We start from the raw sequence: 24,545 nt of genomic DNA on the forward strand, positions 1-24,545 counted from the left end.
TCTGCAGCATTGCAGGTCCCGAAGAGCACAGTGGCCTCCGTCCTTCTTAAATGGAAGAACTTTGGAACCACCAGGACTCTTCATAGAGGTGGCCGCCCGGCCAAACTGAGCAATTGGGGGAGAAGGGCCTTGGTCAGGGAGGTGACCAAGAACCCGATGGTCACTCTGACAGAGCTCCAGAGTGTGGAGATGGGAGAAACTTCCAGAAGAAGAACTATATCTGCAGCACTCCACCAATCAGACCTTTATGGCAGAGAAGCCAGACGAAAGCCATTCCTCAGTAAAAGGCACATGACAGCCCGCTTGGAGTTTGCCAAAAGGCACCTAAACAAGATTATCTGGTCTGATGAAACCAAGATTGAACTCTTTGCCAAGTGTCATGTCTGGAGGAAACCAGGCACCGCTCATCACAAAATCAAAGTCAAAAATTATTTGTCACATGCACATCACATGCAGTGGAATGAATTTGCCAGCAGCGATACGATACAGTTAAAAAGAACACACAGTACACAAATTTAACACAAACATCCACCACAGCATTCTTCACTGTGGTGGAAGGCAACAAAGTTCAGCCAGTCCCCCTCCTTTGTTCGCCCGTGGTCAGGGCCATAGACCCTCCGTAGTCGCCGCTACAGACGGCCCGATGTACAGGCGGTGGAACACACTCCACGGTTTGAAGGTCCCGAATTGGTAATTCCCTACTGCAGTCCGCGGCTTCAGGATGTTGCAGGCCGCAGTTCTTCTCTGGCGAGGGATCCCAGGCTCCGGATGGTAAGTCCACGCCCTGCCCGCGGCTAGTAGCTCCGCAGACCACAGTCCCATGATGTCAACGACACCAGGCCAGCGATCGGAGCACTCCTATCTGGCAGCCCCCGGCAAGGGCTTACCCGCTCCGCGATGAAAAAAGTCCACGCTGCGCCTGCTGCCGATGCTCCGGGCCCGACTCCGGGAAAGGCCGCTCCAAACCATGATGTTAGGCCGCATGATGTTAGGACATGGAAAAAGCCACCTCTCCGTGGAGGAGGCAACGGAAAGTGGTTTCCCCGTTTCCCCTCCCCACCACCCCCCACATAAGACATACCGAGAGACACACAAAGTAACACTAGACACACACCAAAAAAAAAAAGAAATGACAAACGCACTGCTGGCAGCCCCCCCCCACCGACCACCTGACCAATACCATACCTATGGTGAAGCATGGTGGTGACAGCATCGTGCTGTGGGGATGTTTTTCAACAGCAGGAACTGGGAGACTAGTCAGGATCGAGGGAAAGATGAAAGGAGCAAAGTACAGAGAGATCGTTGATGAAAAACTAATCCAGAGCATTTAGGACCTCAGACTGGGGCAAAGGCTCAGCTTCCAACAGGACAACGACCCTAAGCACACAGCCAAGGCAATGCAGGAATAGCTTTGTGACAAGATTGTGAATGTCCTTAAGTGGCCCAGCCAGAACCCGGACTTAAACCCGATCGAATACCTCTGGAGGGATCTGAAAATACGAGGCTCCCCATCCAACCTGACAGAGCTTGAGAGGATATGCAGAGCAGAATGGGAGAAATTACCCAAATACAGGTGTGCCAAGCTTGTAGTGTCATACCCGAGAAGACTTGAGGCTGTAATCGCTGCCAAATGTGCCTCAACAAAGTACTGTCTGAATATTTATCTAAATGTGATATTTCAGTTATTTATTTTTAATTACTTAGCAAAAATTTCTAAACATCTGTTTTCACTTTAAATTATGGGGTATTGTGTATAGATCGATGATTTAAAAAAAATGTATTTAATCCATTTTAGAATAAGGCTGTGACGTAACAAAATGTGGAAAAAGTGAAGGGGTCTGAATACTTTCTGAATGCACTGTACTCATTCTTGGGATCATTCTTGTAAAGGCCAGTTCTCACGGTGCGACCTGATGCAAGATGTCACCAGAGTGAAGTGGTCGTGGTCCAACAAGAGTTCCGCACGATATAGCGGGAGGTAGATAAAGAGATCCCACGGTACTCTGCAATTCTGTCATTTTTGCGAGTGACTTGTCCGTCTCCCGATCTTTCCCGTTAATCGTGAATGAACATCGTGGACTGTAGTGTAGTTAATCACGTGGCACAAATGATGTTACTTTGTGTCACACACTATATTGGTTTTTTTCACCCGAGCTCTTTAATGAGCTGAAGAATAATCTGTGTTTTTTTTAGACAAATGTTGTTTGGTGTGATGCACCTTCTCTCAATATGTGCAAGAAGTCGTCTTTTTATTTTGTCAAATATGAATAAAGACTGTGTCTCACATTGACCGTGATGATTGTGTTATTTTATGATCTACTGAGAGGTGAAACTTTCAGTCTGAAGAAGGCTCTCGACCCGAAACGCCACCCGTTCCTTCTCTCCAGAGATGCTGCCTGTCCCGCTGAGTTGCTCCAAGCAACTGGTGTCTATCTTCAAAGGACTGACCACCGGGCTGGTTGTCGGGGCTGGCGTGTTGCGTTTCACAGACCGAACTTGGGACGGGACTGGAGTTGGGAGGGAAAGGTGGGGGAGTCGAGGGAGAGGAGGGGGAGACAGATGGGGGTGTCTTCATTTAGTGGCGGTGGGTGTCTGTCACTGAAACAGGCAGGTGAGATTTCACATTCACCTTGTGTGTGCCTCTCTCTCTCTCTCCCTCCCTCCCTCTCACACAGGCATGAATGGATGAACATGAACTCCGCGGGCCAGGCAGCATCTACGGAGGGAAATGGACAGGTGACCCATTCTTCAGGCTGCCTTATGTCTCTCCCCCACCCCCCTCCCCCCAACTCCCACCCACACACACGAATGCTGGAGAAAATCAGCGGGTGCAGCGGGGCCGAAACGTTGTCTATTTCCTTCGTTCCATAGATGCTGCTGCACCCGCTGAGTTTCTCCAGCATTCGCGTGTGTGGGTGGGAGTTGGGGGGGAGAGAGACATAAGGCAGCCTGAAGAATGGGTCGCCTGTCCATTTCCCTCCGTAGATGCTGCCTGGCCCGTGGAGTTCATCCATTCATGCCTGTGTGAGGGAGGGAGGGAGGGAGGGAGAGAGAGAGAGAGAGGCACATACAAGGTGAATGTGAAATCTCACCTGCCTGTTTCAGTGACAGACACCCACCGCCACTAAATGAAGACACCCCCATCTGTCTCCCCCTCCTCTCCCTCGACTCCCCCACCTTTCCCTCCCAACTCCAGTCCCGTCCCGACCCCCTGGGAAACTGAAGGTTTCCCGCTGTAATTAAAGAGTTCCCACGGTAGACTGTAAAACTGGGACCCTGGTTCTGGACTCCCCCAACATCGGGAACATTCTTCCTCCATCTAGCCTGTCCAATCCTGTAGATACGATTAGACAGGTATCTAGTTATTTAATTCAATTAATGATTTCTATCGCCCAGCCTCTCATCTTTCAATCGGGTTCGGCCAGGAAGGAACTGCAGATGCTGTATTAAAACGAAGATAGACCCAACATGTAGCTCAGCGGGACAAGCAGCATATCAGAAGGGTCTCGACCCGAAATGTCACCCATTCCTTCTCCCAAAAGATGCTGCCTGCCATCGAGTTACTCATTCTCTCTTTAAACCGGCATCTGCTGTTCCTTCCGACACATGCACAAGAAATAGGCAACTTTTCGGGCCGAAACGTTGCCTATTTCCTTCGTTCCATAGATGCTGCTGCACCCGCTGAGTTTCTCCAGCATTTGTGTGTGTGGGTGGCAGTTGGGGGGGGGGGGGGGGGGGTGTAGAGAGATAAGGCAGCCTGAGGCAAGGCTCGCCTGTCAATTTCCCTCCGTAGATGATGCCTGGCCCGCAGAGCTCCTCCAGTTAGAAACTGCTTTCAGACAAAAAGAGACACAAACTGCTGGAGTAAAATAGCTCAGCAAGTGAGGTACTTGGACACTCAAAAATGAAAAAGAATAAAAATGTGATTATTTCACCTCCCTTCAACTATTTTGTGTTTCAGCATCAGAGGGATTATAACATTAGAGACATTCCTCTTGTAGTGATGTGTTAATGAAGAGTTGCAGACATCAATCTGATAGTAAAAAATATATTTATTTAACCTCACCTTATGTCCCCTCTGTCAGGCTTCTGGGTTTACCGTTCGCAGGAGTTCCCACGGTACCCGCAAGAGTTATTACGGATATCGCACGGATATCGCGGGCCACTGCATTCAAACAATGTTGCAAAGCTCACCAAGGCACTCTTGGGAGAAATTCAAAAATGTTTGAATTTTCTCCCGACCTCAAAAAGTATCACGACTACCTGACGTTAGCGCCACGGAGGTCCTCGGGGGTCCACGAATGCCGTACTGTTATCGCAGAAGGTTCCCACGATGTTAAACTCTTGTTAAGTCTTGTTTCAGGTCGCACCGTGAGAAAGCCCTTTAAACGTCCTCTGGACCCTCTCCAGAGCCAGCACATCCTTCCTCAGATATGGTGCTCAAAATTTCTCACAATATTCCAAATGCGACCTTATCAGCATCTTATTGAGCCTCAGCAATACAGCTCTGTTTTGTATACAAGCCCTCTTGAAATAAATGCTAGCATTGAGTTTGCTTTCTTTATTACCGATTCGACTTGCAGATTAACTTCTTGCGCCAGCACTCCCAAGTCCCTTTGCACCTCCGATTTCTGGATTCTCTGTCCATTTAGAAAACCGTCTATGCCTTTATTCCGACCACCTCCACACTTTGCTACATTATATTCCACCTGCCACTTCTCTGCCCACTCTCCCACTGTCAAAGTCCTTCTGGAGTTCCGTGATGTTTCGGGTTGGGACCGTTTCTCAAACATTGAAGCCCCACATCACTACAATCAATCTGAAGAAGGGGCCTGACCCAAAACGTCTCCTATCCATATTCTCCAGGGATGCCCCCTGACCGGCTGAGTTGTTCCAGCACTTTGTATCCTTTTGTGTATTCACCAGCACTTGCAGTTCTTTGTTTCTGCATTAAGATCATGGGCTATCACCACATTAATCGCCAGAAGATCTATTTTATTTAAATGGAAAGATTCTAACCCTCCAACAACACTCCAGTGGTATTCTGAAACGATATCATGTTTAAATTTAGAAAAAAACAGGAGTGACATTGTTGAACCCTTGGTTAAATTTGATAAGACTTGGGGAAAATTTATTGAACGTTTTCATTCAACATAAATTGCTCCCTCTTTAACCGTTATAAAAATTATTTTACCACTATAGGGTGGAACGGACTTGACGACAAATTGTTGAAATTCTCAGTTCAGTTTCTGTTTTGCTTTGTTTTTATTTTTTCTTCCTTTCTTTTTTTTCTTTAGTTTAGCAGGGTTTTGTTTTTTCCTTTTTTTTTGTCTTTTTATCTTTGTGTTTTTTTTCTACATTTACTTTCGAGTTGCAGCACCAGCTTTGTTTGGCAGCTGCTCTGGTCAACATCGCAAGAAATTGCAGAGAGTTGTAAACGTAGACCAGTCCATCACACAGATCAGCATCTCTCGGGGGGGGGGGGGTCTCGCTCCAAAACGTCACCCATTCCTTCTCTGAAACATTCGCTCCATAGATGCTGCCTCACCCGTTGAGTTTCTCCAGCATTTTTGTCTACTTTCTCTCCAGAGATGCCGCTTGTCCCGCTGTTACTCCAGCGTTTTGTGTCTATCTTCAATCATCATCGACACTTCAAGTTGCCTCAGCAAAGCAAAACATAATCAAGGTTCACTTAAACCCTACTCACTCCCTCTTCTCCCCCCAGGTAGAAGATACAAAAGCCTGAAAGCAGGCACTGCTAGATTCAGGAACAGCTTAATCTCTGCTGTTATCGCACTTTTGAATGGACCTTGCATGACCCAAGGGTGTAGTCCCGATCTCTCAACCTACCTTGTTCCTGTAACACGACTTTCTGCACTGTGTATTGTCTCTTTGCATATTCCTCTGTGAGAATATTGTGCTCTTGCATGGTCTGATTTTAGTGTCTGGAAGCTCGACACTAAGTGCGGGAGTAACTCAGCGGGTCAGGCAGCATCTCTGAAGAAAATGGATGGGTGGCGTTTCAAACTGAATCCGACCCGAAACATCACATCACCCAGAGATGCTGCCTGTCTCGCTGAGTTACTCCAGCACTCTGTCCGCAGTATAGGGGGGTTGCACATAAGGTCATTGAGTCATAGGGCTTGACATACGGAGCCGCTAAATCCATCTGGAGGACATCCGTCACTTCCGGTATATGTTATTAATGCAAGAAACCCGTACTTTCCTACCTGTTAAAAACCTTCAAAATGTTGAATTTTTGCGCTGTAAAAATTTGTGGGAGTTGGGGTAAGCATGAGAGACATGTACCCAACTTCAGAATTCCAAAAGTGAAGCGAAATGAAGGTAAAGAGAAGTGAGAGCTGAAGGGTCAACAGCAGCTAAAGTGCTTGGTGAACATTGGCCGTGCAGATATCGGAATTGAAAATATTGGGAATTATCGCGTTTGCTCACTGCATTTCATCAACGGTAAGGCATTATTTGTGTATTTTCTTGATTCCTTGGAATCTAAAATGTCTCAGAAGTGATAAATCTGGCTGTAAAATTTTCTTCAGATACGTTTTCATTTTGTATGTAAAAGCCCACTTGAGAACCATGGGCGATTTAAAAAAAAAAAAAAAAAAATTACAGCCAGATTTATCACTTTTGAAACTTTTTAGATGCCAAAGGAATCAAGAAAACACACAAATAATGCCTTAGTTGATGAAATGCAGTGAGCAAACGGCCAATGTTCACCAAGCACTCTGGCTGTTGTTGTCCCTTCTGCTCTCGCTTCTATCTACCGTCATTTCTCCTCACTTTTGGAATTCTGAAGTATGCTAAATGTCTCACACGCTTATCCCGATTTCCATAATTATTTACAGCGCAAAAATTGACAATTTCAGCGGGTTTTGGAGTAGCCTAGCAACAGTACGGGTCATGGGTCGTGACCCGACTGCCGTGAAAACCTCCCTATAAACCAGCATCTGCAGTTCCTTCCTACACATTACTCATGTATGGTTACATTTGCCTGGATAGCACGCAAAACAAGTTATTCACTACATTGCAGGACATTTAACAACAATAATAAACCAATACCCAATCTCTCCGAGACGTAGATGATCTAGACAGGCATTTCAAACATTGGAGAAATACTCGGTTTCTGCAAACTCCTGCGACCTTGCAGGGAGCGAAAGTGAACAAATTTTTTCCCCAGCCCAAAATCCTCAACTTAAATAGAAAATTAATTAAAAAAAATAAGATCCCTAAAATGCATTATGATCTCATGAAAAGTGAAGAAAATGAAACCCCATTGGAAGTGCGAAGGCAGTTGCCACATATGTCAAGACCAGTGTTAATTGGTTTTAAAAGAAGCTGCGTTGTAATCCATTTTCCTAGCGATGTTACAAAATTCCCTGGTTGAACAGAGTGTGGAATATAGAAAGTAGACTAAGTGAAACAAGAGTACCAAACACATCACTAGTGTTCAAAGCAGAAGTCATTTGGTCCAGATTGGATACACCCAAAGCTATAGAGTATAGAGAATGGTGGGAATAACAGGGACCAAATGGTATTGTTGGCATTATTGGTAACCTTCGATTCTCCAGCATCTGCAGTTCCCTCTTAAAACATTGTTGGCATTATTATTGGTTTTGTTATTGTCAAGTGCACCATAATACAGTGAAACCCTGTTTTACACGCTATCCAGGCAAACCATGACTACATAATAGACAAGAGTATAGAATATAGTGTTACAGCTACAGAGAAAGTACAGATTTTTAAAATGTGCAAGGGCACTTAGATACATATTGGATAAGCACCTCAGATACAGTACAAATGTACAGCAGAAGTACACTGAGACGGTATAGTCACCAATATGGCGCCATTTGAGTCCCAGTTGTTGTAAGTACAGGGATCTTGATCTGACCATGAAGGACTGTTATCCTAGCGGTGTTACAGAGTCGGCCTGGTCTAGTGTAGCCATGGTGTCCTCCACCGCTGCAGGCCACGTCCGGTCCACGTGCTGGGCCTCTGGTGCGGTGCCCGGACTAGCCAAGCTGCAGGGTGTCTTACCGGCGCCTTCAAGGTGGGTTCCCCATGGTTCCTCCATCCAGCCGGGCCTTCCGGTCTCCAACGCGGGTTGCGGTTCTACCATCCGCAGCGGGCAAGTTTCTACTCTCCAGCGGGTGGTCCTCGGCCTCCAGGGGGAAGCTGGACCACCCAGCAGAGTCCCGGACTACACAAAAGGGTTTTGAGATACAGGAGGCTACAGATGCCAGGAATCTTGAGCAACAATCACAGTGCTGGAGGAACTCCACAGGTCAGGGAATGGACAGACGTTGTTTCAGGTTGGGACCACCTATCTCTTGCACAGTTTAAACCCACATCCCACCGCTTTTTAGCCAGCTTTCACCCCTGCTGCTCCATCAGTCAGAAGAAGGGTCCCAATCCAAAACATCATCTGTCCATTTCCCTCCACAGATATCTTTTGCTTGTGAGATTTGAGGGTAGATATGGGAAAACATTTTCTACCAGGAGGATTATTACCTGGAAGTATTTAAAATAAAACAGGATATGAAGATTTCCTTCATAAACTGCCTAGTTTATAAATTGAAATGCGCTGCTTTGAAGAAGTGTTGAGGTTTATTATTGTCATGTGTACCAAGGTACAGTGAAAAGTTTTGCTTTGCAAGCTATCCAGACAAATGAGATAATGCTATACAAATACCAGCAAGGCAAACTCAAGTACAACACCAAAATAGAGCAAAGAGAAAGACACAGAATGCAGAATATAGACAATAGGTGCAGGAGTAGGCCATTCGAGCCAGCACCGCCATTCGATGTGATCATGGTTGATCTTCCCCAATCAGTACCCCGTTCCTGCCTTCTCCCCATATCCCCTGGCTCCGCTATCTTCAAGAGCCCTATATAACTCTCCCTTGAAAAGTATCCAGAGAATAAGGCCTCCTCCACCACCTTCTGAGGCAGAGAATTCCACAGACTCACAACTCTCTGTGTGAAGAAGTGTTTCCTCATCTCCGTTCTAAATGGCTTACCCCTTATTCCTAAGCAGTGGCCTCTGGTTCTGGACTCCCCCAACATCGGGAACATGTAGTTCTCAGCATTGAAGCGCCTGTTCTAGAGATCAAAGTCTAATGTCCACAATGGGGTAGAACTGAATAGGAAGGAACTGCAGATGCTGGTTTACACCGAAGATGGACACAAAATGCCAGTCACTCAGCAGAACAGGCAGCATCTCTGGAGAGAAGGAATAGGTGACGTTTTGGGTCGAGACCCTTCTTCAATGTCTGAAAACATCACCCATTCCTTGTCTCCAGAGATACTGCCTGTCCTGCCGAGTTACTCCAGCATTTTGTGTCTATCTTTCGAATTTCATTAGAACACTTAGGAATGGTGCTAGATTTACAGGTCGAATGATTTAAGGGTCGAGTGACTGCATTGGATTGGAAGAGAGCGCAAAATGTCGCCACACTCCTGCCCCAGGATGCAAAGAGCAGGGAGGTGGGACTGGCTCATACAGAGACCCAGTGCAGGCTCTTCCATTCAGTGGCGACGAGCTCCATATACTAGACGACAGTGCCAGGCAGCACATTCAGTCACTTCCTAACTTCAGTAACTGGGGAAGCAAGTTCAGGCAGCTTCTGGGAACATGCACGAGGAAACAAAACCAATTTGTCGGAATACATTAACTTTATATAAGTTGCCTCACTTATATCAAGACCAAGGAAACCACAGTTAACAGTCAATGAAACAGAGGAGAGACACATAATGCTGGAATAACTAAGCAGGTTAGGCAGCATCTCGAGACAAAAGGAATAGGTGACATTTCGGGTCAGAACCGTTCTTCAGACTGAAATAGTTCCAGTCAGAGGAAATAGGAATACTCTTTAACCATATAACAATTACAGCACGGAAACAGGCCATCTCAGCCCTTCTAGTCCGTGCCGAACACGTATTCTCCTTTTGTCCCATCTACCTGCACTCAGACCATAACCCTCCATTCCTTTCCCGTCCATATAACTATCCAATTTATTTTTAAATTATAAAATCGAACCTGCCTCCACCACTTCCACTGGAAGCTCATTCCACACAGCTACCACTCTCTGAGTAAAGAAGTTCCCCCTCATGTTACCCCTAAACTTCTGTCCCTTAATTCTCAAGTCATGTCCTCTTGTTTCAATCGTCCTTACTCTCAATGGGAAAAGCTTATCCTATCTTTGTCTATACCTCTCATCATCATTTTAAAGACCTCTATCAAGTCCCCCCTTAACCTTCTGCGCTCCAAAGAATAAAGACCTAACTTGTTCAACCTTTCTCTGTAACTTAGTTGCTGAAACCCAGGCAACATTCTAGTAAATCTCCTCTGTACTCTCTCTTTGCAAAATACAAAATGTCTCAGATCTCTCACATCATTGATTAGTAATGTTAATGGTGGCAGTCTGATAAAGGGTCCTGACCCAAGTCGTTACCTGCCCATTATCCCCCACATTACCCAAATTCATCCCGCAAGGCTATTTTAAGCTAGTAGCAATTTTAGACAGTTCTAAAAAAATTAGGAAAGGCATCAAATATGTATTTTTCAAATCGCTAGGTGAGAAGACTATGGGTCTAAAGTCAGTCTCCAAACTCCAGCGCCTCTAATCACCCTTTACCTTTAAAACTCTCAGTATCCAGCCCTTCAGGTGACACTTCGCTCAGCTCTCTGGGCAACCAACGCAAGGCTGCCACCAATCTGTCACTTTGCCAAGAATGATTAAAAAGGCGCTGCATACCTGCACGTTCCTAAATTTCTAGCTAATTATTAATCCCCAATTTTTTCCGAACAGGAACTATTTGCGGACCTGCCGTAAATGACAATTGAGAATTAATGGATAATTAATTTATTAAGAATTACAGACTAAGGGTGCAATAGATTATCACATAAAATCTGGGCTCCTCGATTGTTATTTTACTGATTTTTCAAAAATGATCTATTTTCACAGATGGACCTTTCTGATTTTGACGTTGGTTTAGTTTCCATCTTTTTCGCATTCTCAAAGCAGTGGGAAACCCGATGCACAGATCCTTATAAGGGGTCGACACTGGTGTCTCCACAACCCTCCACGGTGAGGAATGAATAAGTTACTGCAAACGAGCAGCATTCCGTGCAAGAAGACGGAATCGCTGTCCGATTTGTTTCCTTTTGCAAAGTTCAGCTCGCTGGAACGATTAGACATCATAGAAAATGGATGAATAACCCAGCAGGTTACAAAATGCAAGCTGCAGATCGTGAAGGGGGGCTGGAAATCCGCGGCAGCGCAGCACGGCATCAATGGGAAGAGTGGGGGGGAGGGGGCGCACAGGAGAGGAAGTTATATCATTTGTTGCCAAAATGTTTCTTTTTACTCCGATCGACGTTGTAATAAACCCTACACCTGTTTTTGTTGAAACTAACGGCCGGTTGCTTGGAAATTGTGGCTATTTATCACACCGCGAAATTGCAATCAATTCACAAAGTGCCTTTTAATCCTTACTAATTCTCGGGATTTTTTTCCCCATTGTCGATCCGATTTCCCACCAATAACCACCACACGCGTTTATATTTCTAAATGCAATTAGTTATTTTTCTTCCATTCATGCGCTCGATCCGACCATGAAACAATCGCGATTGGTTTCACTCACTACTAAATCCGGGTTTGCAGGATCTTTGTGGGAAATGGCTCTGATGATCCCCGTTCTCCAGTCCCATTCGGATATTCGCCCGAGCTCCGGTGCTTGAGTGAAGCTGGACAGGACGCAGAGGAATCGTTTGCCCACCCGGTTTAGCGGAGCTGCCTCTTGCCCGGCGGCTCCGTGTTGTTGTTGTTGTTGTTGTTGCAATCCCGGCAGCGACATGTTGCAACGTTCGACCCGCAGAACGTTAACTCCCCCCGCGTTCCACTTGCCCGGGCCAACATTCGCATCTCGTGCTCCCCGCGCACAATCGCAACAATCCTCCTCCTCCCGCCCCCTCCCCCTCCGCTCAACGCCCATTGGCTGCCGACCGCCGACGGGCGGGACGTCGACCGCGCACTTCTCCGATTGGCAGGCGCAGATGTCAATCATCGTCCATCCGCCCGGAAGCCGGCCGCGCGCCTCCCCGATTGGCCGGCTCCGACGTCAATCACCACCCTCTCGCCCGGAAGATGGCCCCGCCCCCTTCGTCTCCGAGCGCGCGCCGGGTCCCGGGTCCCCGCTCCCGCGTCCAAGCAAAGGGCCTGCAAAGGGTCTTTGAATGCAGCGGCGCTTCGCTGCGCTAACGGTTGCATTGCACGGCTGCCGCCCCTGCGCTGCTACGCGGCTGATGCATGCTAATGCGTTGCAATTGCACGGCCTGAAGTCGTTCCTGCCAACGCGTGTGCGGGCGGCGGGCGACAGTGTTTTGGTGGGGGTTGAGGCGGCTCATGTACGTGCTGCTTTGTGCGTAGCCATCGCGGGGGGGAACATGCGGCACAGAGTCCTCTGCTGGCGGCAGCTTGCAATGCAAGCGCCAGGTGCAGCTCCCAACACTCTCCATCTATCCCACCTCTCTTTGCCTCTTTGCATTTTGCTCCTAATCGAGTCTCCCCAGGAGCCACCCTGATTACCTCCACTGCAGCCCCAATGAGTTCTCAGGAGCAAAGATACTAGAACAATGACCCCCATGGGTGTCGTTTGGGGTTTTTCCGGGGATCATGAAGGGGTCATAAAAATAACATCAATTTGTTGAGCCCATTTTTCAGAACCTAACAAAGGTACATCCCATACACAGTATTTTGTTTGTGTACGCCCGTACATATACACACACACAAACTGTGTTGTGAACCATGTCTGCCAAGAAGCGCGCGTATAGGGGGGTTGCACATAAGGTCACTGGGTCATAGGGCTTGATGCACGGAGCCACTCAATCCATCTGGAGGACATCCGTAACTTCTGGTATATGTTATTAATGCAAGAATCGTGTACTTTCCTACCTGTTAAAAACCGCCAAAAAGTTGAATTTTTGCGCTGTAAAAAATTTGTGGGAGTCGGGGTAAGTGTGACAGACATGTACCCAACTTCAGAATAAATCAGGGAAGGTAGTACATCCATGGATAACAAGGGAAATCAGGGATAGTATCAAAGCGAAGGATGATGCGTACAAATTAGCCAGAAAAAGCAGCATACCGGAGGACTGGGAGAAATTCAAAGACCAGCAGAGGAGGACAAAGGGCTTAATTAGGAAAGGGAAAATAGATTATGAAAGAAAACTGGCAGGGAACATAAAAACTGACTGCAAAAATTTTTATAGATATGTGAAAAGAAAGAGATTAGTTAAAACAATTGTAGGTCCCTTGCAGTCAGAAACAGGTGAGTTGATCATGGGGAACAAGGACATGGCGGGCCAATTGAATAACTACTTTGGTTCCGTCTTCACTAAGGAAGACATAAATAATTTGCCGGAAATAGCAGGGGACTGCGGGTCAAAGGAGTTGGAGGAATTGAGTGAAATCCAGGTTAGCCGGGAAGTGGTGTTGGGTAAATTGAATGGATTAAAGGCCGATAAATCCCCAGGGCCAGATAGGCTGCATCCCAGAGTACTTAAGGAAGTAGCCTCAGAAAAAGTGGATGCATTAGTAATAATCTTTCAAAACTCTTTAGATTCTGGAGTAGTTCCTGAATATTGGCGGGTAGCAAACGTAACCCCACTTTTTAAGAAGGGAGGGAGAGAAAATGGGGAATTACAGACCAGTTAGTCTAACATCGGTAGTGGGGAAACTGCTAGAGTCAGTTATTAAAGATGGGATAGCAGCACATTTGGAAAGTGGTGAAATCATTGGACAAAGTCAGCATGGATTTACAAAAGGTAAATCGTGTCTGACGAATCTTATAGAATTTTTCGAGGATGTAACTAGTAGCGTGGATAGGGGAGAACCAGTGGATGTGGACTTCCAGAAGGCTTTCGACAAGGTCCCACATAAGAGATTAGTATACAAACTTAAAGCACACGGCATTGGGGGTTCAGTATTGATGTGGATAGAGAACTGGCTGGCAAACAGGAAGCAAAGAGTAGGAGTAAACGGGTCCTTTTCACAATGGCAGGCAGTGACTAGTGGGGTACCGCAAGGCTCAGTGCTGGGACCCCAGCTATTTACAATATATATTAATGATCTGGATGAGGGAATTGAAGGCAATATCTCCAAGTTTGCGGATGACACTAAGCTGGGGGGCAGTGTTAGCTGTGAGGAGGATGCTAGGAGACTGCAAGGTGACTTGGATAGGCTGGGTGAGTGGGCAAATGTTTGGCAGGTGCAGTATAATGTGGATAAATGTGAGGTTATCCATTTTGGTGGCAAAAACTGGAAAGCAGACTATTATCTAAATGGTGGCCGATTGGGAAAGGGGGAGATGCAGCGAGACCTGGGTGTCATGGTACACCAGTCATTGAAGGTAGGCATGCAGGTGCAGCAGGCAGTAAAGAAAGCGAATGGTATGTTAGCTTTCATTGCAAAAGGATTTGAGTATAGGAGCAGGGAGGTTCTAACTGCAGTTGTACAGGGTCTTGGTGAGACCACACCTGGAGTATTGCGTACAGTTTTGGTCTCCAAATCTGAGGAAGGACATTATTGCCATAGAGGGAGTGCAGAGACGGTTCACCAGACTGATTCCTGGGATTGTCAGGACTGTCTTATGAAGAAAGACTGGATAGACTTGGTTTATACTCTCTATTTAGGAGATTGAGAGGGGATCCTATAGAAACTTACAAAATTCTTAAGGGGTTGGACAGGCTAGATGCAGGAAGATTGTTCCCGATGTTAGGGAAGTCCAAGACAAGGGGTCACAGCTTAAGGATAAGGGGGAAATCCTTTAAAACCGAGATGAGAAGAACTTTTTTCACACAGAGAGTGGTGAATCTCTGGAACTCTCTGCCACAGAGGGTAGTTGAGGCCAGTTCATTGGCTATATTTAAGAGGGAGTTAGATGTGGCCCTTGTGGCTAAGGGGATCAGGGGGTATGGAGAGAAGGCAGGTACGGGATACTGAGTTGGATGATCAGCCATGATCATATTGAATGGCGGTGCAGGCTCGAAGGGCCGAATGGCCTACTCCTGCACCTAATTTCTATGTTTTTCTATGTTTCAGAATTCCAAAAGTGAAGCGAAATGAAGGTAAAGAGAAGCGAGAGCTGAAGGGCCAACAGCAGCTAAAGTGCTTGGTAAACATTGGCCGTGCAGATATCAGAATTGAAAATATTGGGAATTATCACGTTTGCTCACTGCATTTCATCAACAGTAAGGCATAATTTGTGTTTTTTCTTGATTCCTTTGGTATTATTTAAAAAGTCTCAAAAGTGATAAATCTGGCTGTAAATGTTTCTTCAGATGCGTTTTCATTTTCTATGTAAAAACCCATTTGAGAACCATGGGCGATTTACAGCCAGATTTATCACTTCTGAAACTATTTAGATGCCAAAGGAATCAAGAAAAAACATAAATAATGCCTTAGTTGATGAAATGCAGTGAGCAAACGGCCAATATTCACCAAGCACTCTGGCTGTTGTTGTCCCTTCAGCTCTCGCTTCTATCTACCGTCATTTCTCCTCACTTTTGGAATTCTGAAGTAGGCTAAATGTCTCACACACTTATCCCGATTTCCATAATTATTTACAGCGCAAAAATTGACAATTTCAGCGGGTTTTAACGGGCCCGCTACGCTGGAAACAATGGTAAGTTCCTACCTGCAGTTCATCGCGTGTACTCCACTTGGAGTAGCCTAGCAACAGTATGGGTCGTGACCCGACTACCGTGAAACCTCCCTATAGTGAAACAGTTCTCAAGTTCGGCTTCACAAGCATTGTTCACAAATCCGTGGTCAAGCCGCAATGTGTTATCTGTGCCAAGGTTTTGAGCCACGAGAGCATGAAGCCCAGCAAACTGAAGATCCATTTGGAGTCTTGTCACAGTGACCTGGTGGGGAAGGGCGTGGACTATTTCAAACATATAGAAGCAGCACTCAAGGGCTCCCGCATTGATTCGAAGGGTCACTGCGTCGTCAAAATGAAGCAGCGCTGGAGGCTTCATACCGTATTGCTTTTTGAATCGCACAGACTAAGAAACCTCACACCATAGGTGGAGAGCTTATCAAGTCATGCCTTCACAAAGCAGCAAAGTTGGTGCTGGGGGAACAGCAGTCAAACAAGTTCAGGCAGATTTCCCTTTCGAATGACACAGTCAAAGGTCAAATCTCGGACATGAGTAATGATATTCTGCTGCAAGATATTCTGGCCCTCAACACCAGCAAAACCAAGGAACTGATTGTGGACTTTGGAAGGAGTAGGATGGGGACCCACAGCCCCATTTATATCAACGGGTCGATGGTTGAAAGGGTCAAGAGCTTCAAATTCCTGGGCGTGCACTTCTCTGAAGATCTTTCCTCGTCCGAGAACACTAATGCAATTATCAAGAAAGCTCATCAGCGCCTCTACTTCCTGAGAAGATTACGGAGAGTCGGTTTGTCAAGGAAGACTCTCTCTAACTTCTACAGGTGCACAGTAGAGAGCATGCTGACCGGTTGCATCGTGGCTTGGTTCGGCAATTTGAGCGCCCTGGAGAGGAAAAGACTACAAAAAGTAGTAAACACTGCCCAGTCCATCATCGGCTCTGGCCTTCCTTCCATCAAGGGGATTTATTGCAGTCGCTGCCTCAAAAAGGCTGGCAGTATCATCAAAGACCCACACCATCTTGGCCACACACTCATCTCCCTGCTACCTTCAGGTAGAAGGTACAGGAGCCTGAAGACTGCAACAACCAGGTTCAGGAATAGCTAATTCCCCACAGCCATCAGGCTATTAAACCTGGCTCGGACAAAACTCTGATTATTATGAACCCATTTTCTGTTATTTGCACTTGATCAGTTTATTTATTCATGTGTGTATATATTTATATTATGGTATATGGACACACTTATCTGTTTTGTAGTAAATGCCTACTATGTTCTGTGTGCTGAAGCAAAACAAGAATTTCATTGTCCAATACAGGGACACATGACAATAAACTCACTTGAACTTGAACTTGAAGTAGTGAGCACTGTGAAGAGCAGTCCAGTGTATTCACTGCAACTGGACGTGTCAACAGATGTTGCCTCATGTTCCCAACTGCTAGTCTACGTTTGATACCTCGATGGAGAAGCCATGAGTCAGGAGGAGTATCTGTTCTCGGAGCCATTGGCCACTACCACTCGGGGAGAAGATGTGTTCAGAATGCTGGAAGCCTTCTTCATCAAACATAAGCTTGGCTGGGAATGCCTTGTCAGGGTGTGTACAGATGGTGCACCTTCCATGGTCGGTTGCAGATCTGGCTTAAAGGCCTTTGTGAAGGATGTCGCTCCCCATGTCTCCTTCACCCACTGCATGATGCATCGCCATGCTTTAGCGATGAAGACAGAAGATCTTATAGCAGAGCACGATGGCCTACTCCTACGCAAAACACGTTGTACTGTCATGGGCAGATTCATGGGCGATTATAGGACCCATTTTAGCAACCAGCCTCCGCCATCTTGTCCCGCCATCTTGCTCCGCCATCTTGCTTCCAGCCAAAGATCGGATCTTTGCTTCCGCCTCCGCTCCCGTATCTTTGCTTTGGTCTTTGACTTGGGCGGGGAGAGGGGGTGCGCGGCCCGGGGCAGCGGGGAGAGAGGAGGGGAGTAGCGCAAGTGGTGGTGCCGGAGGGTTGGGTAGGGCTGGGGGAGGGAGAGAGCAATGATCTTATAACGGAGCTCCGCTATAAGATCTTTAGGAGATATGCAAATGATATACTTTTATATATTACAAACTCCCAAACGAGCATCCCAAATCTATTAAATCTAATAGAGGAATTTGGCTCTTTCTCCGGTTATAGAATAAATTGGAATAAAAGTGCAATTATGTCATTACAACCCCAGAAAGCGAATCACCTATTAAAATTTCCATTTAAAATTGCAACGGAAAAATTTAAGTATCTGGGTATTCAAGTTACTAGAAGATATAAATCATTATTTAATGCTAATTTTATACCATTATTAAATAAATTTGATTCCCTGATTACATTTTGGAGAATGCTCCCACTATCATTAATTGGCAGAATAAACGCTATAAAAATGATAGCGCTACCACAAATGATATATTTAATCCAATCTATACCGATATATACACCAAAACACTTTAAAAAAAAAATTAGACTCGAATATTTCTAATTTTATTTGGGATTATAAAGCACATAGAATTAAAAGAAATCACTTGTGCAAACCCAAAGAGGTGGGGGGATTTGCACTATCTAATTTTCTATACTATTATTGGGCAGTACATATTAAGAATATAATTTATTGGTTGGATAGTTCTGCTCAACAGTTGGAATGGATAAGAATGGAGAAAGAGGTTGTGTCCCCTATGATTTAGGAGCGATCATCTTTCCCCCCAATAAAGCTGAATAATATGTTATATAAGAAGAATCCAATTATACAAAATACAATACGAATCTGGAAACATATAAAATTAACTTTAAAATTATGAAACTTATCAGTGCTAACACCAATAGTGAATAACCATCTGGTATGGATAAAACATATAAACAATGGGAAAGAGTGGGAATTAAAAAGGTAGGTGATTTGTATGAATTGGGAAATCTATTATCATTCCAACAACTAAAATCAAAATTTAAATTGAATAACAATCAATATTTTAAATACCTACAGGTATGTGATTTTATGAAGAAATATATACCAAGATTCCAAAGTATAATTTTAGACCCACTGGAAGAAGTAATGAATATCAAGGCAGAGTTAAACAAAATTAATATCATACTTATATAACAGTATTTTAAACATAGATTTACCATCAACAGAGGCAACTAGAGAAGGCTGGGAAAAATAATTAATGACAAAAATCTCAAAAGAAACATGGGAAAAATATTTGATACATATACATAAATGTTCGATCAACGCTAGACATAATTTAAATCAATTTAAACTATTACATAGATTATATTATTCCAAAACTAGGTTGAATAAATTTTAACTAAATATTTCTCCCATTTGTGATAAATTTATTTCTCAAAATGCCAATATTACACACTCATTTGTCTCTTGTACAAAACTTTATAAATTTTGGTGTGACATCTATCTATCTATCTCTATATACTAAAAGTCTGTCCTTGACCGGTTTTGGCCTTTTGTGCTGCGATTTCCGAGAGAACGCCGCGACCTACGGCCGTCATTTTTGGCCACCTCGCTCAGAGCCCCCCTCCGCCGCTTGTGTGCCGAGGATTTTTCCCGTCGATGAAAAATGACAGAGATATTAATGTTTTTACAAAATTCCCCATTCTCTCTGCTGCCCCTGCTGGAAGGAGGGGGAGGGACTATAAAACCAGGAAGTGGTGTGCCTTAATCAGTCTCTGTGGTGTGCCTCAATCAGTCTCTGCAAGTGGTGTGCCTCAATCAGAGCTCTGAATGACACTGAACAAATGTCTCCACAGCTGTGAGTACCCATAATGTGGTTTGAAAATGAAAATATGGTTAGAGGGAAAAAAGCACTGCCTGCAAATGGTTGTTTGGGTTGAAAAAGGCACCCTCCTCTCTCTCTCTCTCCCCCCCCTCTCTCTCTCTCTCTCTCTCCCCCTCCTCTCTCTCCCCTCCTCTCTCTCTCCCCTCTCTCTCTCTCTCCCTCCTCTCTCTCTCTCTCTCCCTCTCTCTCTCTCTCCCCTCCTCTCTCTCTCTCTCTCCTCTCTCTCTCCCCACCTCTCTCTCTCTCTCTCTCTCTCCCTATCCCTCTCTCTTTCTCTCTCTCTCTCCCTCTCCCCCCCTCTCTCTCTCTCTCTCTCTCTCTCTCTCTCTCTCTCTCTCTCCCTCTCTCTCTCTCTCTCTCCCCCCCTCTCTCTCCCCCCCCTCCCCCCCCCTCCCCCCCCCTCTCTCCCCTCTCTCTCCCCCCCCCTCTCTCTCGATTTCTCCCCCTCTCTCTCTCCCCCCTCTCCTCTCCCTCTCTCTCTCTCTCTCTCTCTCTCCCTCCCTCTCTCCCCCCCCTCTCCCCCCCTCCCCCCTCCTCTCCCTCCCTCTCTCTCTCTCTCTCTCCTCTCTTTTTATCCCTCTCCTCCTCTCCATTCCCTCCCCCACCGTCCCTCCCCTAAACCCCCCTCCCCTCCACACACCCTACCCCCTTCCCTTCATTTATTGATTTCTTGGATTCATGTGGTGACATAGTATCATGAAAACTGAAAGTTTCAGGTATGGGTGAAAGATGATTCAGAATATAAAAAATCATCTGCTTGTGGCGAATGAATAATCTCCCTCCTGCTTTCCTTCTTCACATTCCTTTTTTTCACTTTTTCTTTATCTGTTTTTCACTCACATTCACTAGTCTATCCTTCACTTTTCACAACCTCTTTTTCCTCTCACTTTTCTCACTTCTCTCTTTAAAAATTTAAAAAAGGAAGTTGTACAGAGAATGTAATATGTTACCATAATTTTTACTTACTTCTAATAAATATATATATTTTTTTTAATTAAAAAAAAGATCTTTGGGAGAGAGAGGTGGGGTAGGGGCCGGGGTGCAGAGAGCATGGGGAGAGATGTGGGTTTCGGGGCTGGTGGGTTAAGGGACTACAGCACAGGAGGGGGGGAGACAATGTGGTGTGGGGGAAAAACCCCTTTTTCAGGAGTGGGGGGGGGGGGGGGGGGGAGAGAGAGTTGAGGGGTGCGATAGGGCCTAGTGTGTGTGAAGTTGCGGGGAGGTTTACAATGTTTATTATTTAATGTCCCTTGTCTAGTCTGAAATAAAGCTCATCATTGGATATAAAAATCAGAAGAAATATAATTGTGTGTGTTATATGATTATATACATTTATATCACATTCATGTATGTGTGTTCTTTCCAGCACAATCACAGTTGTATGCTCATGGAATAAAACCATCCTTAAATTATACATCTTTTGTAAATCTTGCTCAAAACAGATAATTTTGTGAAATTCTTCAATTAGATAACCCCACAGGCAGATCTCATTCCACTCTCTGGCTATTGGGAAGACCAGATCCCTTTTTATTTGTGGAGAAACAACTCCATAGAAAATAGAAAATAAGCACAAAAACATTAAGTAACATTCCAGGGCTAGAGCAACTGGAATCTTCATATTGCTATTATTTTCCCAAATACTGCAGTTGTGAACAGTGTGATTACATTAATGTGACTAGATGAATGAATGAAAGTGCAAGTGTAATACAAAATCAACTCAAACACAGCATATGAGCCATTTAAAACAAAATTATTTAAAAAACATTAAAAAATAAAATTACCAGAGGCAAAATTTATAAATATTTTATTCTTTAACAAGAATTAACAGAATTATGAACCAACAGAATTATGAATCTAACCCTATATCACACACACAAACTGTTCCCCCGCAACGTTGATTACACTGCGAGTCGGGTCGGGTCGGGTAGGTTCCGGTTAATACAGAATCAACTCAAACACAGCCTATGAACCATTTTAAAAGAAATGATATAAAAAACATTAAAAAAGACAATTACCAGAGTCAAATTTTATTCTTGACAAGAATTAACAGAAGTATGAACTAATAGCATTACACCAAAGATCCTATAACTCTGCTATAAGATCTTTGGATTACACTGTGAGTCGGGTCGGGTCGGATAGGTTCCGGTTACTAAAATGGGCGGGGGAAAATGCCCAGGATCCCCTCCGTAGCGTACTACACGTCAGCCCATTGCATTTCGCAGGAGTGGCCTATCTTGCTCCGCTATAGGATCTTTGATGAAGACTCTCCCTCCTGTTCTTCGAGAAGTGCTTTCAGATGTGGTGAAGATTGTGAACTACATCTGAGGGAGCGCAACAAACTCAAGAATCTTCAGAGCGATGTGTAAGAAATGGGCGCCGATTTCACTGTTCTGATATTCCACACAGAGGTGCACTGGCTTTCGTGTGGTAAAGTTCTCAATCGTGTGATTCAACTTCGAGAGGAAATAGCTCTGTTCATGGAGAGACGGTGTACCGAGAAGGAGAATCAGCTTCATGAAACGATGCAGGATGAACTGCTCGTGATGAAGGTTGCTTACTTGGCTCTCTTCTTCACCGAGGTGAATTCCTTACACCTCCCAATGCTCCACACGGCTCGTGACAACGTGGCAGTGTTCAGGAGGAAGATTCACCTTTACCAGAGAAGAGTCCAGGACGGTGACACGACTGTCTTCCCTGAGATGACGACTCTCGAGATGTTGAATGCCACTTCCACGAGGAGATTCTAACCCACCTTCCGCCAATTAGTGAAACCATCGAACGTTACTTCCCCGGACTGGACGACTGCTCTCGTGATGAGTGGATCGTTCGACCCTTTTAGTTTGAAGACGGTGCCATCAGCGATACTGATGTGGCTGCGAATGTTGAATTTTACCGAATTGATGAAGATGCGAAGCTCAAGAGTGACTTCATGGATCAAGAGCTCGCCACGTTTTGGCTGAAAGTGAAGGACTGTCCTGTTCTTTCGAAGAGGGCCCTGACCCTATTGGTCCAGTCCCCCTTAACCTATCGCTGTGAGGCTGGATTCTCAACCATGGTAACTCTGAAAACGAAGGCATGCCATAGGCTTGTGATCGACGCTGACACGAGGTGCTGCCTGTCGAGCATTCGTCCTCGTTTTGATCGCCTGATGGCTGTGAAGCAATTTCAGCCATCTCATTGACTGCGTATTGGCAGACATATTTTAATAAATCGGGCTGTTTTTTTTCTATTTTTGTTTCGGGGGTCACCGTACTGACCAAGAATGTCTGATGGGGTCGTGGGGCCAAAAAGGTTAAGAACCACTGTACAAGAGCAAGAACATGATGGACCACTCGGCGAAAAAGCCTTAGGTGGATAATTTTAGCGACATCTTAGGAACCGGCTTTGCGATTACCGTCATGCTCTAGTATCTTTGCCTGCAAGTACAGAGTACGCAGCACCACGTTAGTCATGCCAGCGCCACACATTAATGTTATTATATTGAGGAACATTAACGGGGGACCCCATTATAATAATTTTTGTTTATGCACGTCAGCAGCTGTGATTAAGCGATTCGAGTCAGCTTGCACCATAGCAAAAGCGTCCCTAAACTCTGCGTAATTACTGCGTTATCTCCGAGGAAGTAATTTCTCCCAAGTTTGGATCATGCTATTAATTTCATTCATTGTGTAAACTTTTTTGAATGGGATTGCAGTGAAAAATGCACGCACTCTGGGAGCTAAAATGTGGGAAGTTTTCCCGGTCTGTCCTTGGGTGCTTACGTTCACTCATTAACTTTTATTCACGTATTAAGAGGCAGGTAATTTGTTTAGATATTGCACACATTAAGTAACAAAATGGCCAATTGTGAAAATGAACACTTATCTACTTCTCATTTAAGATTGAGAACACATAACGTAGATACGTTTAATTTTGTGAATCAAACAATAAATGGAAAAATGCAATTTAAATTAAAAAACTTCTTCACGCATAATTTGGACAACATTTAAATGATTTAATGGGACTTCAAAAAAATCAAGATCATGATTTTCTTTTGGTAGACTGAAATTCTATGAACTGACCTCAAAATGCCACATATGCAGAGAAGTTCTACTACGACCTGATGCCACTTTAGTTGATCCTGCCCTCATATTCATCCATCATAAAGCATATGACACATCTACGTCTGACTTTGGCTCCTTGGTGGTGCCTTCTGAATACTTTCTAGCGTTCTGTGAAATGTGTGAGAAAGTGTTTCGCACAGAACTTGACGGTCAAAATGACCAGGAACAACATTTCCCATCTGATAAACACAGTAATACAGAATATATACAAGAATCCAAGGACATGGAATTGTGCTGCCATAGAGTCAAGGCTAGAATTGTAGCAATCTTTGTGAGTGTCCACATACATTATGGACTCAAATTTAAGAATAGAACAATGTAGGACATGGCCGTTAAAAGGAAGTGTAACAAAGTTCCAAAAGTGGAACATAAGTAAAGTACAACATTTTCTTAAATTATTTATTTGAAGTAATACACTTGTTAATCTACATCGTGTGAAATTTTGATTTGTTACCCACACAAAATTATGCAAATGATTTTTTTTTATTGCATATATTAGCAATGTTACAAAATTTTGAGATTTTAAAAATCAAGTCTGCAATTTATCCCATCAGATAAAGCATAACAATAAGTTTAATTTGACACCAAATTCACTTCCATATCTCAAGTGGTTAAAGCTGAGTATGGCCATTTTCATACTCGGAAATTAGCATCTTGTATTGATTTTCAATGGACATTAAAAAAAGCTGTGAAATGGATAGTCAAAAGCCCATTACTTATGAAAGATTAACATTTTTTAAATAGCCTAAGTGTCCAAAGATTATTCACAAATAATTCACAATATAACATGATTTTTCAATCTAATTTACATTATTTATAGGCCAAATGAAGGAATTTAGGTTCAATTGCTGTGCCATGCCCATTTAAATCGGCTTTCTAGTGGTTCATGTGAACGCGCTGGTTTAGAACGTTCACATCGCGCTGGATTAG

The 24,545-nt window shown here is 44.6% G+C and overlaps 2 protein-coding genes across 4 annotated transcripts in view; both read right to left on the reverse strand.

The window, feature by feature from the left end:
- Positions 1-11,974, reverse strand: part of LOC129705670 (lysine-specific demethylase 3A-like) — an 87,316-nt gene extending 75,342 nt beyond the window's left edge. For all 3 annotated transcript variants that reach the window (XM_055649565.1, XM_055649481.1, XM_055649400.1), the window contains exon 1: positions 11,662-11,974. In XM_055649565.1, coding sequence (XP_055505540.1) covers positions 11,662-11,874 — 213 coding nt within the window. In that variant the 5' untranslated portion in view covers positions 11,875-11,974. The remainder of the gene's footprint in view (positions 1-11,661) is intronic.
- ptcd3 (pentatricopeptide repeat domain 3) overlaps positions 1-24,545 on the reverse strand; it is a 354,967-nt gene that overhangs the window by 27,695 nt on the left and 302,727 nt on the right. The gene's annotated exons all lie outside the window — the stretch shown is intronic.

This window comes from Leucoraja erinacea, chromosome 1 (assembly GCF_028641065.1).
Source record: "Leucoraja erinacea ecotype New England chromosome 1, Leri_hhj_1, whole genome shotgun sequence".
In the NCBI taxonomy this organism is placed as follows: domain Eukaryota; kingdom Metazoa; phylum Chordata; class Chondrichthyes; order Rajiformes; family Rajidae; genus Leucoraja; species Leucoraja erinaceus.